We start from the raw sequence: 13641 nt of genomic DNA, 5'->3' as shown, positions 1-13641 counted from the left end.
AGGATCTCAAAAAAGCTAGGTCTGCCTGGCTGGCCTGGAACTCCCTATGTAGTGCAGACTAATGCCAAACTTCCCCAGCACTGCGTGCCTCTAGAGTGCTGAGATTAAAGACTGCCACCGTACCCAACCTTACCACATTTTCTCCGTGCTTTTTTTTTTTGTTGATGGCCATCTACACTAATAGTGTATTTACTGCTGTGGATAGTACCACAATAGAAATGGGTGTGCAGATAGCTCTGCTATTGCCTGCCTTAGGTGCCTTTAATGGAATTCTGCTTTTTGGGTTTTTTTGAGGAACCAGTAATTTCTATAGTGACTATTATAATTTACATTTTTACTCTAATATGTATGAAGCTTCCTTTTTTTTCCCCCCACATCTTTACCAGCGTTTGTTACTTTTGGCTTTCTTGATAGATGGTAGCCATTTCCATTGATGTTGGATAGAATCTTGGTACTATTTTTGTGTGTCCCTGATGACATGTGGAATGTTGATATTTTTTTTCATACATTTATTATCCATTTGTATTTTTTTGATAATTTCCTGTTCGGATGAAAAATAAATTTTCTATCTATTGGTTAGGTAGTTGGTTGGTTCTTAGTATTCAGCTTTTTGATAATGCTTTTAAAGTTGTAAGAATATTGAAATAGAAGTATGTGTGTATCCCAGACTAGCATCAAACTTGTGATCTTCCTGCCTCAGTCTCCCAAGTACTAGGATTACAGGTATGTGCCATCCATGCCTGGTCTCCAGCAAAGGATACTATATAAACAAAACAAAACAGAAATACCTTGAACTTCAGGAATTACACAGATGTTTGAGAAGTTCTTTATATTTTTTCACAGAATTACTTTTATGTAATTTTTCAAAGAGTATATGACTCAAAAGTGATAGATAATGATACCAAACAAGTCAGAATCACAAGCAAGAGCATTGTGTCTTTCCGCAGGCAAATCTGTCGTGCAATGGTCTGCTGGGATCCATGAGTCCTAGGAAGGGGTGTTGATGCTGACACCTGCTGTAGGCTACTTGGAAGGATCTGAAGCTGCTGCTTCTTTTCCTTCAGTAAAAATACCCTTCTGTCCCATTCTAATTGTAAATGCTGCTTTGGTTATAAATCTTTCTAATTACAGCCTTGTTGCATTAGGACAGAACCCAGGAAGTAGAAGGAAGGTATTGACCTCAGGTCTCACTTTGACAGAATTAGACAAGGGTCTGTAAGGCAGAGTGCTGTGTGGCTGATACACTCAAGGCAGGGGCTGGTTTCTGACAACAGCTGCCCTTTAACCAGCTGGGACAATTAGAGCAGAGAGCTTAGCTTTCTATCAACATCTATCTGTGGTCGAAGATCAGTGAATTAATTGCTAACACCTATGAGTCTGAAGCTGACACTCAGATCCTCTGCCATTGCTATCATTGCAAGAACCCAGCTTGATGCACCTAACAGATAGAAGCTTTGACTTAAGGACTCATGCCTGAGAGTCACTTTTCCTCTTCTTTTTCAGAACTGATATACAAGGAGGTAATGGATTTGGAGGAACGAACTAAGAATGGAGTCATAAGAGGGCAGCCGTCTCCTTTAGGTTGGTTACAATATAAACCTGGTTGTGATTGTGCCTTGCATCTTGTGTTATAATCTTCAGAGGCCTGGAATCTGCAGTTCTTCCCATGCTCACTCAGTTTGGTAGTTAAATTTGAAAGCCATGACACACTATTGTCTTGATGCATTTGCTGATTTAAAGCCAGTTTTCATTGACACCACAGCCATGTCTTTAAATAAGAAAAAATCCCTTAGAGTTCCTTATTCTTTGCTTTGAAAAGTCTTCAGTTGGAATAGATAAAAACTTCACCACAAAATTTGCTAAATTTGCTATGTGTGCCATCACGTTCTGACGTTCTTTTTAGTACGTTAGTCACACTTGAATACAAGCTTCTGAGGACCTCTTGTCTCTCAGTGTTCTGCTCATCACTGTACAGAAGGGGGACAAGTGCGTCAGCAGAGTCCTGCCTGCTCGGCTTTAGCATCTTGGGGCCCTGAGCACTACACACTGTTTTTGTTCTGTATATGTATTTTTGAGAACTTAAGTTCTTGTACTTCTATTTAGTGAGCTTATGGCTTGAAAGTTGCTCCATCTTGTTGAGATGCTTTAACATGTTCTTCCCTCTGAATGAGGCTTCCCCCTTAAAAGGATTTCTGTCTCTCCATAGGTTTTCCTGGTTTTTGAGCTTTTTCATTTTTTAAATGCATGAAATGCTTGTTCGATACTGCTTTTTCACAGAGAAAAGCATTTTCTCTCTGTTTAGTAAGTTTGTATTTGTTTTTGCCTGGTATTTACCTGGGTCAAAGTATGCCTGAGTTTACCTACTAGGCTGTTTTGGTTACCTGGTAAGTGACACACTCTCTTGTAGACTGGCCACTTGGTTCAGGTCCCTCCTGATCAGATGCTGGTCTTTTTTTTTTTGGTTTTTCGAAACAGGGTTTCTCTGTGTAGCCCTGGCTGTCTTGGAACTCACTTTGTAGACCAGGCTGACCTCGAACTCCACCTGCCTCTGCCTCCCAAGTGCTGGGACTAAAGGTGTGTGCCACCACTGCCCGGCTTTTTTTTTTTTTTTTTTTTTTTAAGATGCTGTTCTTTTGTGTTGGCTTCTACTTTGTAAGATGGACCCAGGAGTATCACTTGAACACTGTGGTTTTTGTGAGACTATCAAAAGTAATTTTCTATACTATTTTAGTTCTCAGGCTGTTTTTAGTTACTTGGATCTTAGAGATCTTCTCTCCAACAAAATGAAGTGTAAGCAGTTTTGTATGTACTCTCAACTCTTTTGGAACACACCCTGAGGCCCATTTATGGATCTTGCTGTAGGGCCATTCTCCATGTTACTTGGATTTTAACTTCTTGTCTTAAACTAAAAATGCATTATGGAAAGGAAAACAAGTATAGGTTTCTAGACATTTTCACAATTCTCCCTTCGTAGTTTGTGTGCATAAGAGAACATTAGTGCTGGGTTCAATACGATTCAGCAACCCGTAAGCCCAGGAGAAGTCTATAGACCCTGAAGGTAGGTAGCACAGGCCAGGCAGCCCGGTCTGCAACTCTCTCTGCAACTGGTTTGCTGTTTTGTTTCTCATAGCACAGGTGCAGCAATGATCAATGGCTCTCAGCATCCATCGTCTTCGCCGTCTGTCAATGACATGTCTTCAATGTCCACAGATCCGACTTTGGCCTCGGATACAGACAGCAGTCTAGAAGCATCAGCTGGACCTCTGGGCTGCTGTAGATGACTACTTGGGCCTTGGGTGGGTGGGAGGGATGGGGAATTGGTTAGTCATTGATAGAACTGCTTTAAAAACAATTCAGTGGTCATATTTTTGAGTGATTTTTCAGAAAATGTAGAATTCATTTTGTAGTAAAGTAGTTTATTTTTTTTAATTTCAAGTGTTGTAATTTAAAACTTAAGTTGTGTTTTTAAACAGCAACAAAACTGTATTGTATTTTTGCTGTAATTAACTGTATAATGTAAACCTAATTATTTTATCATGGTTTAAATTTTGCATATTTGCTTTATCTTATGCTGCTGATTTTTTTACTGAATTTGTAAAATTTTTGTTTATCAAAGCAACTATTATGTGGTGACTTGCATATATCATGAATTATTTAAGATGTTTATAAGTTTTTTATTAGAATTTATTTCAGATGTTTGTTCATGATGCTATCCTTCAGGGTTATGTGCTTATCAATGAAATAACCCCAGAGGAATAAGGGAAAATAACCTGTAGCCAGTTATATTCAGGAATAACTACTGTAAATGATGAACGCATCAAGAAACCTCCAATATTTGCTACTTGCCAATCCCAACTTAGTTAAAACAATTGGTAGGCAACCTTACCTAAATTTTAGCAAACACCTTATCTAATGGCAGAATAACTCAGAGCATGTCTTTAAAGATGCTGGGCACATCCTTCTCCATTTTGAATCTCCTACACCAACCCAAGAAAAACTTAAACTAAGGAATGTGGTATATTCTGATCATCTGTGGCATGCTTAAAGCTTTTGATCACACAAAGTTAAGAGGACACTTCATGAATCTACATTTCCGTGGAGATCAACAGATGCTTCCCCTGTCCTGGCTACGAGCCTGCTTCTGTAGACACTGAGTTAATCTCCTCAGGCTGTAGGTCCTGGCATTGGCCACGAGCCTGGACTTTCCCTGTTGGACAGCTTCTGGCCTCTGGCCTTTCCCAGTTCCTGTTCCTTAGCGGGTCAGTCTGTTGAGCACCAGTTTGTGGTGTTTCTGGCCATTTGATTCTACCTGTAGCATTATCCTGTTTCTACTAGCTGTCAGGAGGTTCCAAAGCCTACTTAAACTTGTGTAGGTGACATTTAAATGAGCAATATGCCGTTCATCTGAAAATAGTAGCACACAGCCATATGTAGGATGTCATTTTCTAAGGACTGTTTCTTCACAGTGAGCAGAGCAGGCATAGTGGTGGTTCTTTCATCTGAGTCTTTGGTTTTTTATATCTGATTTCCAGTATGGACGTTGAGTAGTGTAAGAATGGTGCTGCTCCTGACAAGTGTGTGTTAACTGTTTACATTTTATATCTGCAGAATCCTTTCTCTGTAACTGAATTTTCCTAAGTAAAATGTCATCAAGGTCTCATTATTTCTGAAATGATGTCTATAATGCCCAGGCACCTTTGGTATTATCTGGAACAAGAGGGATTTCATGTAATGAACTGGGAAATGCATACTTCATGAGCTGCAAGGTTGTAGGAAGGAGCCCGGAGCCCCTTGGAGCTCACAATCAGCAGGAGTAAGAGCGGGCACAGCTTGGCAGATTTCTGAAAGGTTGCTTAGCAGGTTCTTTTGTTTTGGTTTTTGGATTTTTCTTCTTTTGGTTGCTTTTTAAAAACATTTAGTGTACAATTACTTTCAAGTAAGCTATTTTAAGTCTTGTTAATGTGCAATACTTAAGATTAAGATATTACCTTTTTAAACATAGCAAGTTTATCAAGATTTCTAGCGTCCCATCTTTTAGTGATTCCTTTTCTATATGTACAACATGGTGCATTTATTTTATTAGACAAGTATGAATTTGAGACTGTTACGCCTCTTGGTTCTAGAAATACAAGGTTGAAGTCAGGATTTTAGCAGAAATTGGAGCATGAGTGTGTTCTTATTTTATATTAGTTTTGCATCTAACTGGTTTTGGTTTTGCCGTGATAAAATGTGTCACTATTGCACTTACCAGCTGATATGCTGTAGTTAGTTTTCTGTGTTTGTGTTTGATTGCTGAGAAGCCATCTTCTTCATTCAGATTTCGGGTAAGTAAGGAATACTAGTTGTTTGATTGTCTCATCTGTTGTAATTGCCAGCTCCCACTTGCCAGCAATCATGTTTCAGTTAAATTTAAAAAAAAAAAAAACAACAAGCTCTCAATGCTTAATGTAAGCTGAAATACCTAACAGAGTATACCTAAAAGCAAGGTCTGTTTGTTAAACATGTGCCCAACACATTAAGATCCACTGTACACACACACACACACACACAAAACACACCACTGTGTTTAAATCTTTTAACATAAATCCTACTGGTACTTTTAGAGTCTTAAAGCATCTTAAGTATTTTTTTAAGAAATTACAAATAACATTTCTGTCTATCAGTACTTATTAAGCCACCCTATAATTTGACTTTTCAATTATATATACTTATGATACCCATTGTCTTACTGTCTAAAAGTTGTTTAGCTGAGAATTAGCATTCCACTTCATGGTTTAGGAAAGAGAGCCTTATTCTTCCTACATGTCTTCCTGGTTACAGGTCTCGTACCCACTAATACATAGTGACCATCTGTAAGATGAGCATGTTGTTGGGATTGCTTTGTTATAGAGCATCTCACTCTTTAATGCTATTTGCTAGTGGTTTTTACTGTGTCATGCCATGCTGCTGATTGCCAAATCTCAGAAGAGTGCACACCAGAAGCAAAGGCCCAGTGTGTTCACACCTGGCTAGTAAGAGAAGCAGTAGTCCCCACCAATACAGAGAAGCTGGTTGTGTACAAAGCTTGCCTGTCAGCCTTATCCCTCAGTTCTGAGCTCATCTCACTTTGTTACCCTAAGACGTGGAGGTAGAAAAGACACTTGACAGGATAGGATGAGCAGTAGGCAAGGGAAGCTGTTTCCTGAGTTACAAAAAGAACTTGGTTTACATTATTGGCCAGTTTCTGCCGCACACATGAAGACATCATCAGTGTTGCCTCAGCGCTAGCCTGCACGGCATTTTGAGATTGAAAAAAAAAACCAACAACATAGTATATTTTCAGAAATACTGTTGTAGTTTGTGAGTGTTGTTCATTAGTCACTCATTAGTGTAGAGTGGATGCATGATGCCCCATGACCCCAGTAAGTCTTACCAGTGAGTAGAATACCCAGCACCGTCTCTCACCCGTAGCCCTCTTCAGCATTGCCTCGTGGCTTGTTGCATTCTAGTGTGCATATTCTAGTGTGCATTGTGTTTCTACTGATCTCTTGGGTGTTTCCTGTGAACCACAGGAGGCACATTTGTCCTAATCGCACGAAAGAAAGATGAAAGAGATAAGGGCATTGAAGCAGAAATGTGTGGTTTGGGGTAAGATAGGAAAATTGTGTCCTAATTAATTTCAAAGTAACTGCTCTTAGGCAAATTGCTTTTAAGGGGAGTCTAGTAAGCAACTTTCTGGGCACTTCTGGTTTAGATTCTCTTCATTACTGAAACTCCTGAGAAATATTACCTGTGGATTAGTTTTGCACAATGTCCTATTCTCACAATGACTTAAAATTAAACTAGGTTTTTATTGAACTACCTCACACTGATTTTCTATGCTTTCCCAAGTAAGCTGTAGCCCTTACTGTTTGACCTTTACTGAGTGTAAATTATAAATGTGCGTTGAATACTTTCTAGCCACTGTTCACAAAATACCAGTAAGCATGTGAAGTGCAAACCTTGCGTCAGTAAGAGACAGTCCCGTGTAGTCTTCCACTGTGTCTGGGGAATTGTGCTGCATACGCTTATTGACATCCTCACTGTTTTTGTAAGAAACCTGCTCGAGATACCAGTCCATGCTTTACATTTTACAGAAGGAGAAAATCTTAGTAAATTTTACGAAGAAATACATTACTTTTGTAGGCCCAATATTTGGTATATTTTTGAGAAGCTGTTAATCTTATAGCGGAATGATGAAGTTACACTGAAGTAGCTGTCTGCCTGGACTGTGATGTCTGTTTTCTCATTACGGTTTACCCTGTTAATAAGGTTTTAAACCTCAAAACATAGGATGATAATTAGATTTTTTCCTCTTTCCCTGTACATGTCATTCCTTCATCCCGCCCCTTCCGTGTGCTCTCCTCTCTTCTCCTCTAGACAAAACAAATGGGCACTTTGTAGGGAATGCTGGGATCGTTACCGTGGGTTATCGTTCATGCCCTAGTCATTCAACATGCACCACTGGGTGTAAACAGTGTTATCTAGTGTGTCAATTGGTTATAATATTTTAAATAAAAAAGAAAAAGTGGTATGAAAGTAAGAGTTCTTCATTGAAAGCAAAACAAAATTGTGTTTTTTCCTGGTGGTTTTAGGGTTTCCTGTGGACTGAGGTAAGGTTGTTAGTAGGGCAGGTGTCTTAGGTTTGGATTTTATACACATTGTCATCCCGGTTTTAACTGCTGGTGTATGGCTTGATCTAGGCTTACTGTTCTTATGTTTCAAATCACTAGAGGAACTTTAAGAAAGAAACTTTGCTTCAGTGCCCTTTGACCTAGTAACTGCATGAGACAGCAGCCATCATGGCCAATTGGCAAAAATCAGTATCAGACCCGAATCTGTCAAAAAAAAGAAGCAGGTTTGAACATGGAGCCAGTTGTATCTGCTCTGTCCACAGGTTCTCATCACTGCTAATGGGTGAGCTGCATGAAGGTGTGCAGGGTCCCTCTAAGTGCTAACCCAGCCCATGGGATGGCGTTCTTCCATCTTGCCTGGCTTCTGTCCACACAGCCTTTGTACCCATGCCATCCTCCCCTGCCTCTGCATACACTAACACTGAAGCCATGTCCCTGCTGCCTTGGCAAGCCATGAGATTGCTGAGCTGGTGCCTGCTGTCCTGCTACTGTCATAGGTAGCGAGATAGAGTAGCAGAGCTTGAACCAGAAGGTTAACCTCAACCTGATGTTGAATTGAGTGATCAAGGTTCCCACTCAGTCATAAAGTGGAGTTCCTTGTGTGGCTAATACAGGTGTTGCATTTTTTTAAAGTTTTTGTTGTTGTTGTTGTTGTTGTTGTTGTTTTCTCAAAATCTGTCAAACCTAAATGAGGGTGATTTACTTGTATTGATTTTAGGTTAATTTTTTTTAAAGCTATTTAAGCTTATATACCAGGGGTTGATCCTACTAGAAAATAAGTTAACTTTCAAATATGCTTTGAAAATGTTAGGTTTCCAACACAAGTTTTATTTCATCAGTTAAAGAAAGCATACTGTTGAGACTCTGCTAGAAAGTAGAATGCAAGGAATCAAGAAGGGAAGGGGGTGGGGGAGGGGGAGGAGAACCAAGACTGCGGAGGAAAACAGGCAGGTTCAAGAAGGCGCATCTTTCTGTGAAAAGACTTCTGAAGAGGAAGGATATTCTAAACAAAAGGAAAAGGTACGGGTTTAAAAGTAAGTGCCTGCGGGGCAACGAGGGCAGACAGGCAAGGCACAGGTGTACAAATAGCCTTCCTGACGGGAAAGCGGAGGTTCAGAATTGGAACAGTGAGAAAGGAAACAGACAGGAGGGCCTGCTTCATCCTCTAGAACAGCAGCTCGCAACCTCCCTAATGCTGTGCACCTTTAAATACAGTCCCTCGGGTTGTGGTGACCCCAACCATAAAGTTATTCTGTTGCTAGTTAGTAACTGATTTTGCTCTTGTTATGAATCAACATATATACCTGATGTGCAGGCTATCTAATATGCAACTCCTGTGAAAGGTGGTTCCGGGCCCAGGTTGGGAACTGCTGCTCTGGATAGTGAGAACCCATTGCAGAGTGTGAGATGATAAGACTTTATCTTAGGACACTGCAGTGAGAACAAATCCAGTCCAGGCTAGAGGTGAGAGCATGGAAGCCAGGTGCCTTGTTGAGAGCAGTAAGGTGGGAAAGAAGGCTCACTTAAGCATGTTGCTGAGCTTAGTCAGCATGGGGAGCTGGACGGTGTTATGGGCCCTGTACTTCTGAGGAGCGCTCATTACTGGGTCTCTACCCAGTGCATCTTAGAATTTGTACCTCTCCTGTTTGCAGGGTCTATGGCAGAGGGCATGTCATAGGAAGAATGGGACAGTTGACTTGCATCCGACTTATCTCTAGATTTCTCCAGTTTTCTGTCTGCATGAGGCCTGTGACATCTGCTTATCGTGGCCCCATAGCATTTCCAATCACTTTGAACAGAAGGAAAGGAAAAGCTTCCTAGTAACGTGCATGAGAATGCCCAAGTTCCCTGGACAGGTACTTGTGAAAACTGGCCAAGAAGTGGAAAGAGCCATGCAGATGAGAGTGGACCAAAAGGGAGAAGCCGAAGTGCATGGTTCCCTGGCAAAACCAAATCTTGGCGAGGTAGGCACATGGAATGTGCTGTGCTTCTGCGTTGCCAAGCATGGGGACCTCCTAGTTGTGTGCTGCTTGTGTGTATGCTTATGTAAATAAGTGTAACCTGGAAAGAAATGGAAGTTGCATGGTAGAGAAATGCTGACACTAAAGGAAGGCATTTTGTGTGCTCCAGAATGACTATGCTAAACCTGAGCTGCCTTCTCCATACCCCACCGTCCCAAACTGCACCTGGTCGGTAAGAATCCCTTGAGAGATGTGCCTCATGATCAACTTCCAAAGACCAATTCTTTGTTTTACATTTTCATTAAGGATTGCAGTGTGTTGTGCTACTTTCTTGTGTCTTTCCCACCAGGCCCTCTTGAATTCTGTTCTATCCTGAATGTGCTATGCACACCCTCACTTGCCCAGAGGCAATTGTTCTCCTTTGTAAGCCTCTGATTATTGCTTCTTACAGAGATCTGTCCTCCAGAAATGGCATAGCCTTTGCCATCTTTAAATCACAGCAGCTGTAACCCAAGACCCTAAGAAAGGGAGTGACTAACATTCTCTGGTGGAGAACAGTTGGTTGGGACTGATCCATGGGGTAGCTGCCTCTTAATTAATTGCCTCAGTTAAAAACATTGAGATCTGGACTTGGGTGAGGTTAAATCTTTGATCTGGGAGTGCCCTATCTGGGATAAATGGGTGTCCATATCTCCCCAGGAAGTCATATAATATGATTATATAATTCTTGCTAACTTAAAACAAAAAAACAAAAACAAAACAAAACAAAAAACAGTCAAGGCTGGAGAAAAAGAAAAAAAAAGCCAAAAAGAAAGAAAAAAAGGGGACCTCTTTCTCTTCTGTTCCCTGTTTCTCTCTCATGTCTTTCACTCTCCCCCTTCACCAATAGACCTCTTGGCCTAGGGAAAAAAAAGGAGAAAAGGAAGGAAGGAAGAAAAGAAAGAAAGAAAGAAAGAAAGAAAGAAAGAAAGAAAGAAAGAAAGAAAGAAAAAGAAAAGAAAGAGAAAGAAGGGGAGAGGAGAAGAGAAAAGAGAAGAGAGAAAAGGAGGGGGCTGGCGAGATGGCTCACAACCACCCATAATGAGATCTGATGCCCTCTTGGTGCATCTGAAGACGGGTACAGTGTAGTTAGATATAATAATAAATAAATCTTTAAAAAAAAAAAGAAAGAGGGTGTGGGGGGTATGAAAGGACAGCGTTCAGAGGTTAGTTCTCACCTGTTTGCTGAAACACAATCTCTGTTTCTGTACCTGTACTGGATGCTCAAGGCTAGCTGACTTGAGGCTTCAGGCCCTGTCTCTACCTCCCATCTCTGTAGGGTGTTTGGGTCACAGATGCTAGCCATCAGTCTGTCTGTTTTGCCCTCATGCTTGCTCACTTCATTCTCACTTCTGCACAGGTAATGAAGGAGGCACCATGTTCATGTGTTAGTTGATGACAGCCTGTTCTCTGTTGATAGAGCACATATACCCTGCCCCATAATACCCTGGGAAGGGAGAACCTGGTGTAGACACTTAGCATGCAAATGTTGTTTAAGCCCATGACTAGGACTTTTGACCGTGCAGTGTTTATATTTCTCAACATGTTGCACAAGTCACTGCATACAGTATAAGATTACTGCAATAATGGGAATGTAAAATGCCCAAAATTGGACCTGGTCTCTAGTCTTGGTAAATGGCCTGCCCTCTCCCTGGCTCTCTTTTCTCATAAAACAAGGAGGCATAGGTCACTGTAAAGGCTCATTGTCCACACAGGTGGAGCAGTATGTAAGGCACCTTTGGCAAATAGTTGTCTCTTAACTCTCAGCTAGAGGTTCAATCTGTAGAAGTCATAACAGTTCGGCTAGCTACAGTCACACTCTAATGTTCAAACAGCAGCCAGGACTTAGGTAAATACACACTCAGAAGAATATGATATGCAGCAAATGCTACTTCTCTTTCCTAGGCTGTGCTGGAAAGAGCTTCAGCACTCACCCTCACAGTGCAGCAGAGCCAAGACTAGGCATTCCCAAGCCCCACATCACATCACATGGATCCTACCCCTTGTTTCCAGCACTGGACCAAGAGACACCAGAAACTAAATGGGGAGTGGGATGGTGGCTGGGGGCAGTTTGTAGCCCCCACTGACCTGGACTGGGGCCAGCCTTGAGAACTCACCCCTTGGGTGAGGACAGGGTTGTGATTTACAACTTGAGGATTGGCAAGACTGGGCTATGATCTTTCAAATCTGACTCCAAAATGAAATTCCCAATTGTCTGAAGACAGGTGTCAGATGCCACCACAGCCATCTCAGCTGCCAGTCAGTAGACCCTGCTCTGGATGGGCTTGAGAAGGTACTGTGGTCAAGTACTTCCTCTTCACAGAATGCTAAGGTGCCTCCCTCCTTTCCCAGGACCCCAGAGGCAGCAGAGTGCATTCATCCTGCTTGTCCTCAGGCCAGCTTCTCCATTCCTCTAGCCTTTGCTGACACCCATACAGTCTGTCAAAGGTCCACCTCCACCGTTCTCATGTCAGCAGTATGCCACCAGACCCTGTTAATTGCTCTCTTTAAATAGACCTGCTGGGAAGTAGGAGGGATGCTGTTGGGCTGACCTACTCAGCTACCATCCAGGTCCAGCACTTATGAATTCACCCACCCCAACATCTACTTTATCTATGAACTGCTGGAGCCTGTGAAGGAGCCAGTCCTGCAGAACCAAAGCTGCAGGACTCCACGACTCAGCAGAATATCCAAGAGGCTGTGAGGGTTCAATATTGCTGGTGTAGCAGAAGCCAGAGGCTTTGAACTAGACTAATGGCTCATGGCAATGAACATTAGCAAGTAGAGCTCTTTGGGCAAAAGGATGCACTGTGTGATACACAACTTGCAATGCCATGAATGAATATGGGAAGTATGGGAAAAACGAGCAAATAGTGCATGTAACAGAAAACTGCTTGATAGGGTCATATTTTTTGTTGTTTTGCTTTTCTTCTCTAACCTTTAAATTTTTTATTTTCTTTTGGAGAGATTATAAGGATGGATATGGAAGGACTGGGAAGTGAGTGGAATTGGGGTACATGATTTGAAATTCCCAAAGACTTGATAAAATGTTAAAACCCATCCACATAAGGATGTAAATGGATGTGCCAGCATTCTCCCCTTGGTTTCCTCCCCGTCAACCTTCGGCCAGCCTTCCAGCATCCAGTGTCCTTGACTACTATACCTGCATCCACTTATGCCCACTCTATGCAGTGGCCAAAAATGCAGAACTTGTATAATTCAAGCCTGCTCATGTCAGTGGAATGAAAGCTTGCCTGCTTGCTCCCCCCATCTGAGCCCATCAGGTCTGCCCATCACCAACTACAGTCCTTTCCATCTGCCTTGGTCAGCTTTGCATCACTATAGTGAAATACTCTAGATAATTACAGAGAAAATATTTAGGCTTATAGGAAAAAGGTTCAGCCATGATTGGTTAACTAGGATGCTTCAGGCCTGTGACAAGGTAGCATAGTAGGGGACATGGTAAAACCAACTCCATGGGCCATGAAGCAAAGAAAGGAGAAAGGACCAGAGTCTTCAAGTCCCCTTCGAGGGTACACGGCAAAGGACCTCAGGAACTCTTGTACAGACTTTTCCTTTCTATTGAAACATTGGCCTGGAAAGGAGGGGTTTGGTGTTCAGTCTTGGCTGGCCTAGGACTTGCTGGTTCTGCCTCATGCGTGGGAGGATTAAAGGTGTGTGTCCCACACCTTGTGAGAAGACTCTTAACCCTTAAGAGGCTGGGGAGGCCGAGGGCGGAGTCTCAGGCCATACCGCACATTTATATAAGTAGCAAACGCTTAAGGAGACTGGCAGAACTAGCAACTCGCAGGGAGCTCCTGGCCCATGCTAGGTGGGCCTTTCCAGATACCACGGACATTGTTACCCATCCTCCTGAAGTAACCCCAAGGAACTTACTAAGCTAGACTAGAGTTTATGTCTTCCTCAAGAAAGTCCTTCCCTAAGGCCTCACCTCTTAAACAGTGAGCAATCTGTCCAACCCCCCAAAA

General features: G+C 42.0%; 1 protein-coding gene across 7 annotated transcripts in view; it reads left to right on the top strand.

Annotated features, from left to right (window-relative positions):
• The window catches only part of Mapk8 (mitogen-activated protein kinase 8), a 69456-nt gene extending 61899 nt beyond the window's left edge, over window positions 1–7557 (top strand). For 2 of the 7 annotated variants that reach the window (NM_001310453.1, NM_001310454.1), the window contains exons 11-12: window positions 1504–1581; window positions 3136–7557. In NM_001310453.1, coding sequence (NP_001297382.1) covers window positions 1504–1581; window positions 3136–3281 — 224 coding nt within the window. In that variant the 3' untranslated portion in view covers window positions 3282–7557. Of the gene's footprint in view, window positions 1–1503; window positions 1582–3130 lie in introns of all 7 variants that reach the window. The other 5 variants (NM_016700.4, NM_001310452.1, XM_030247821.1 and 2 more) reach the window with 3 other exon arrangements.
• The last annotated feature ends 6084 nt before the right edge of the window (window positions 7558–13641 follow it).

The sequence above is a fragment of the Mus musculus genome, chromosome 14 (genome assembly GCF_000001635.26).
Source record: "Mus musculus strain C57BL/6J chromosome 14, GRCm38.p6 C57BL/6J".
Lineage (NCBI taxonomy): Eukaryota > Metazoa > Chordata > Mammalia > Rodentia > Muridae > Mus > Mus musculus.
The sequence above is the reverse complement of the archived record's forward strand: the minus strand, read 5'-3'. Positions and strand labels throughout refer to the sequence as shown.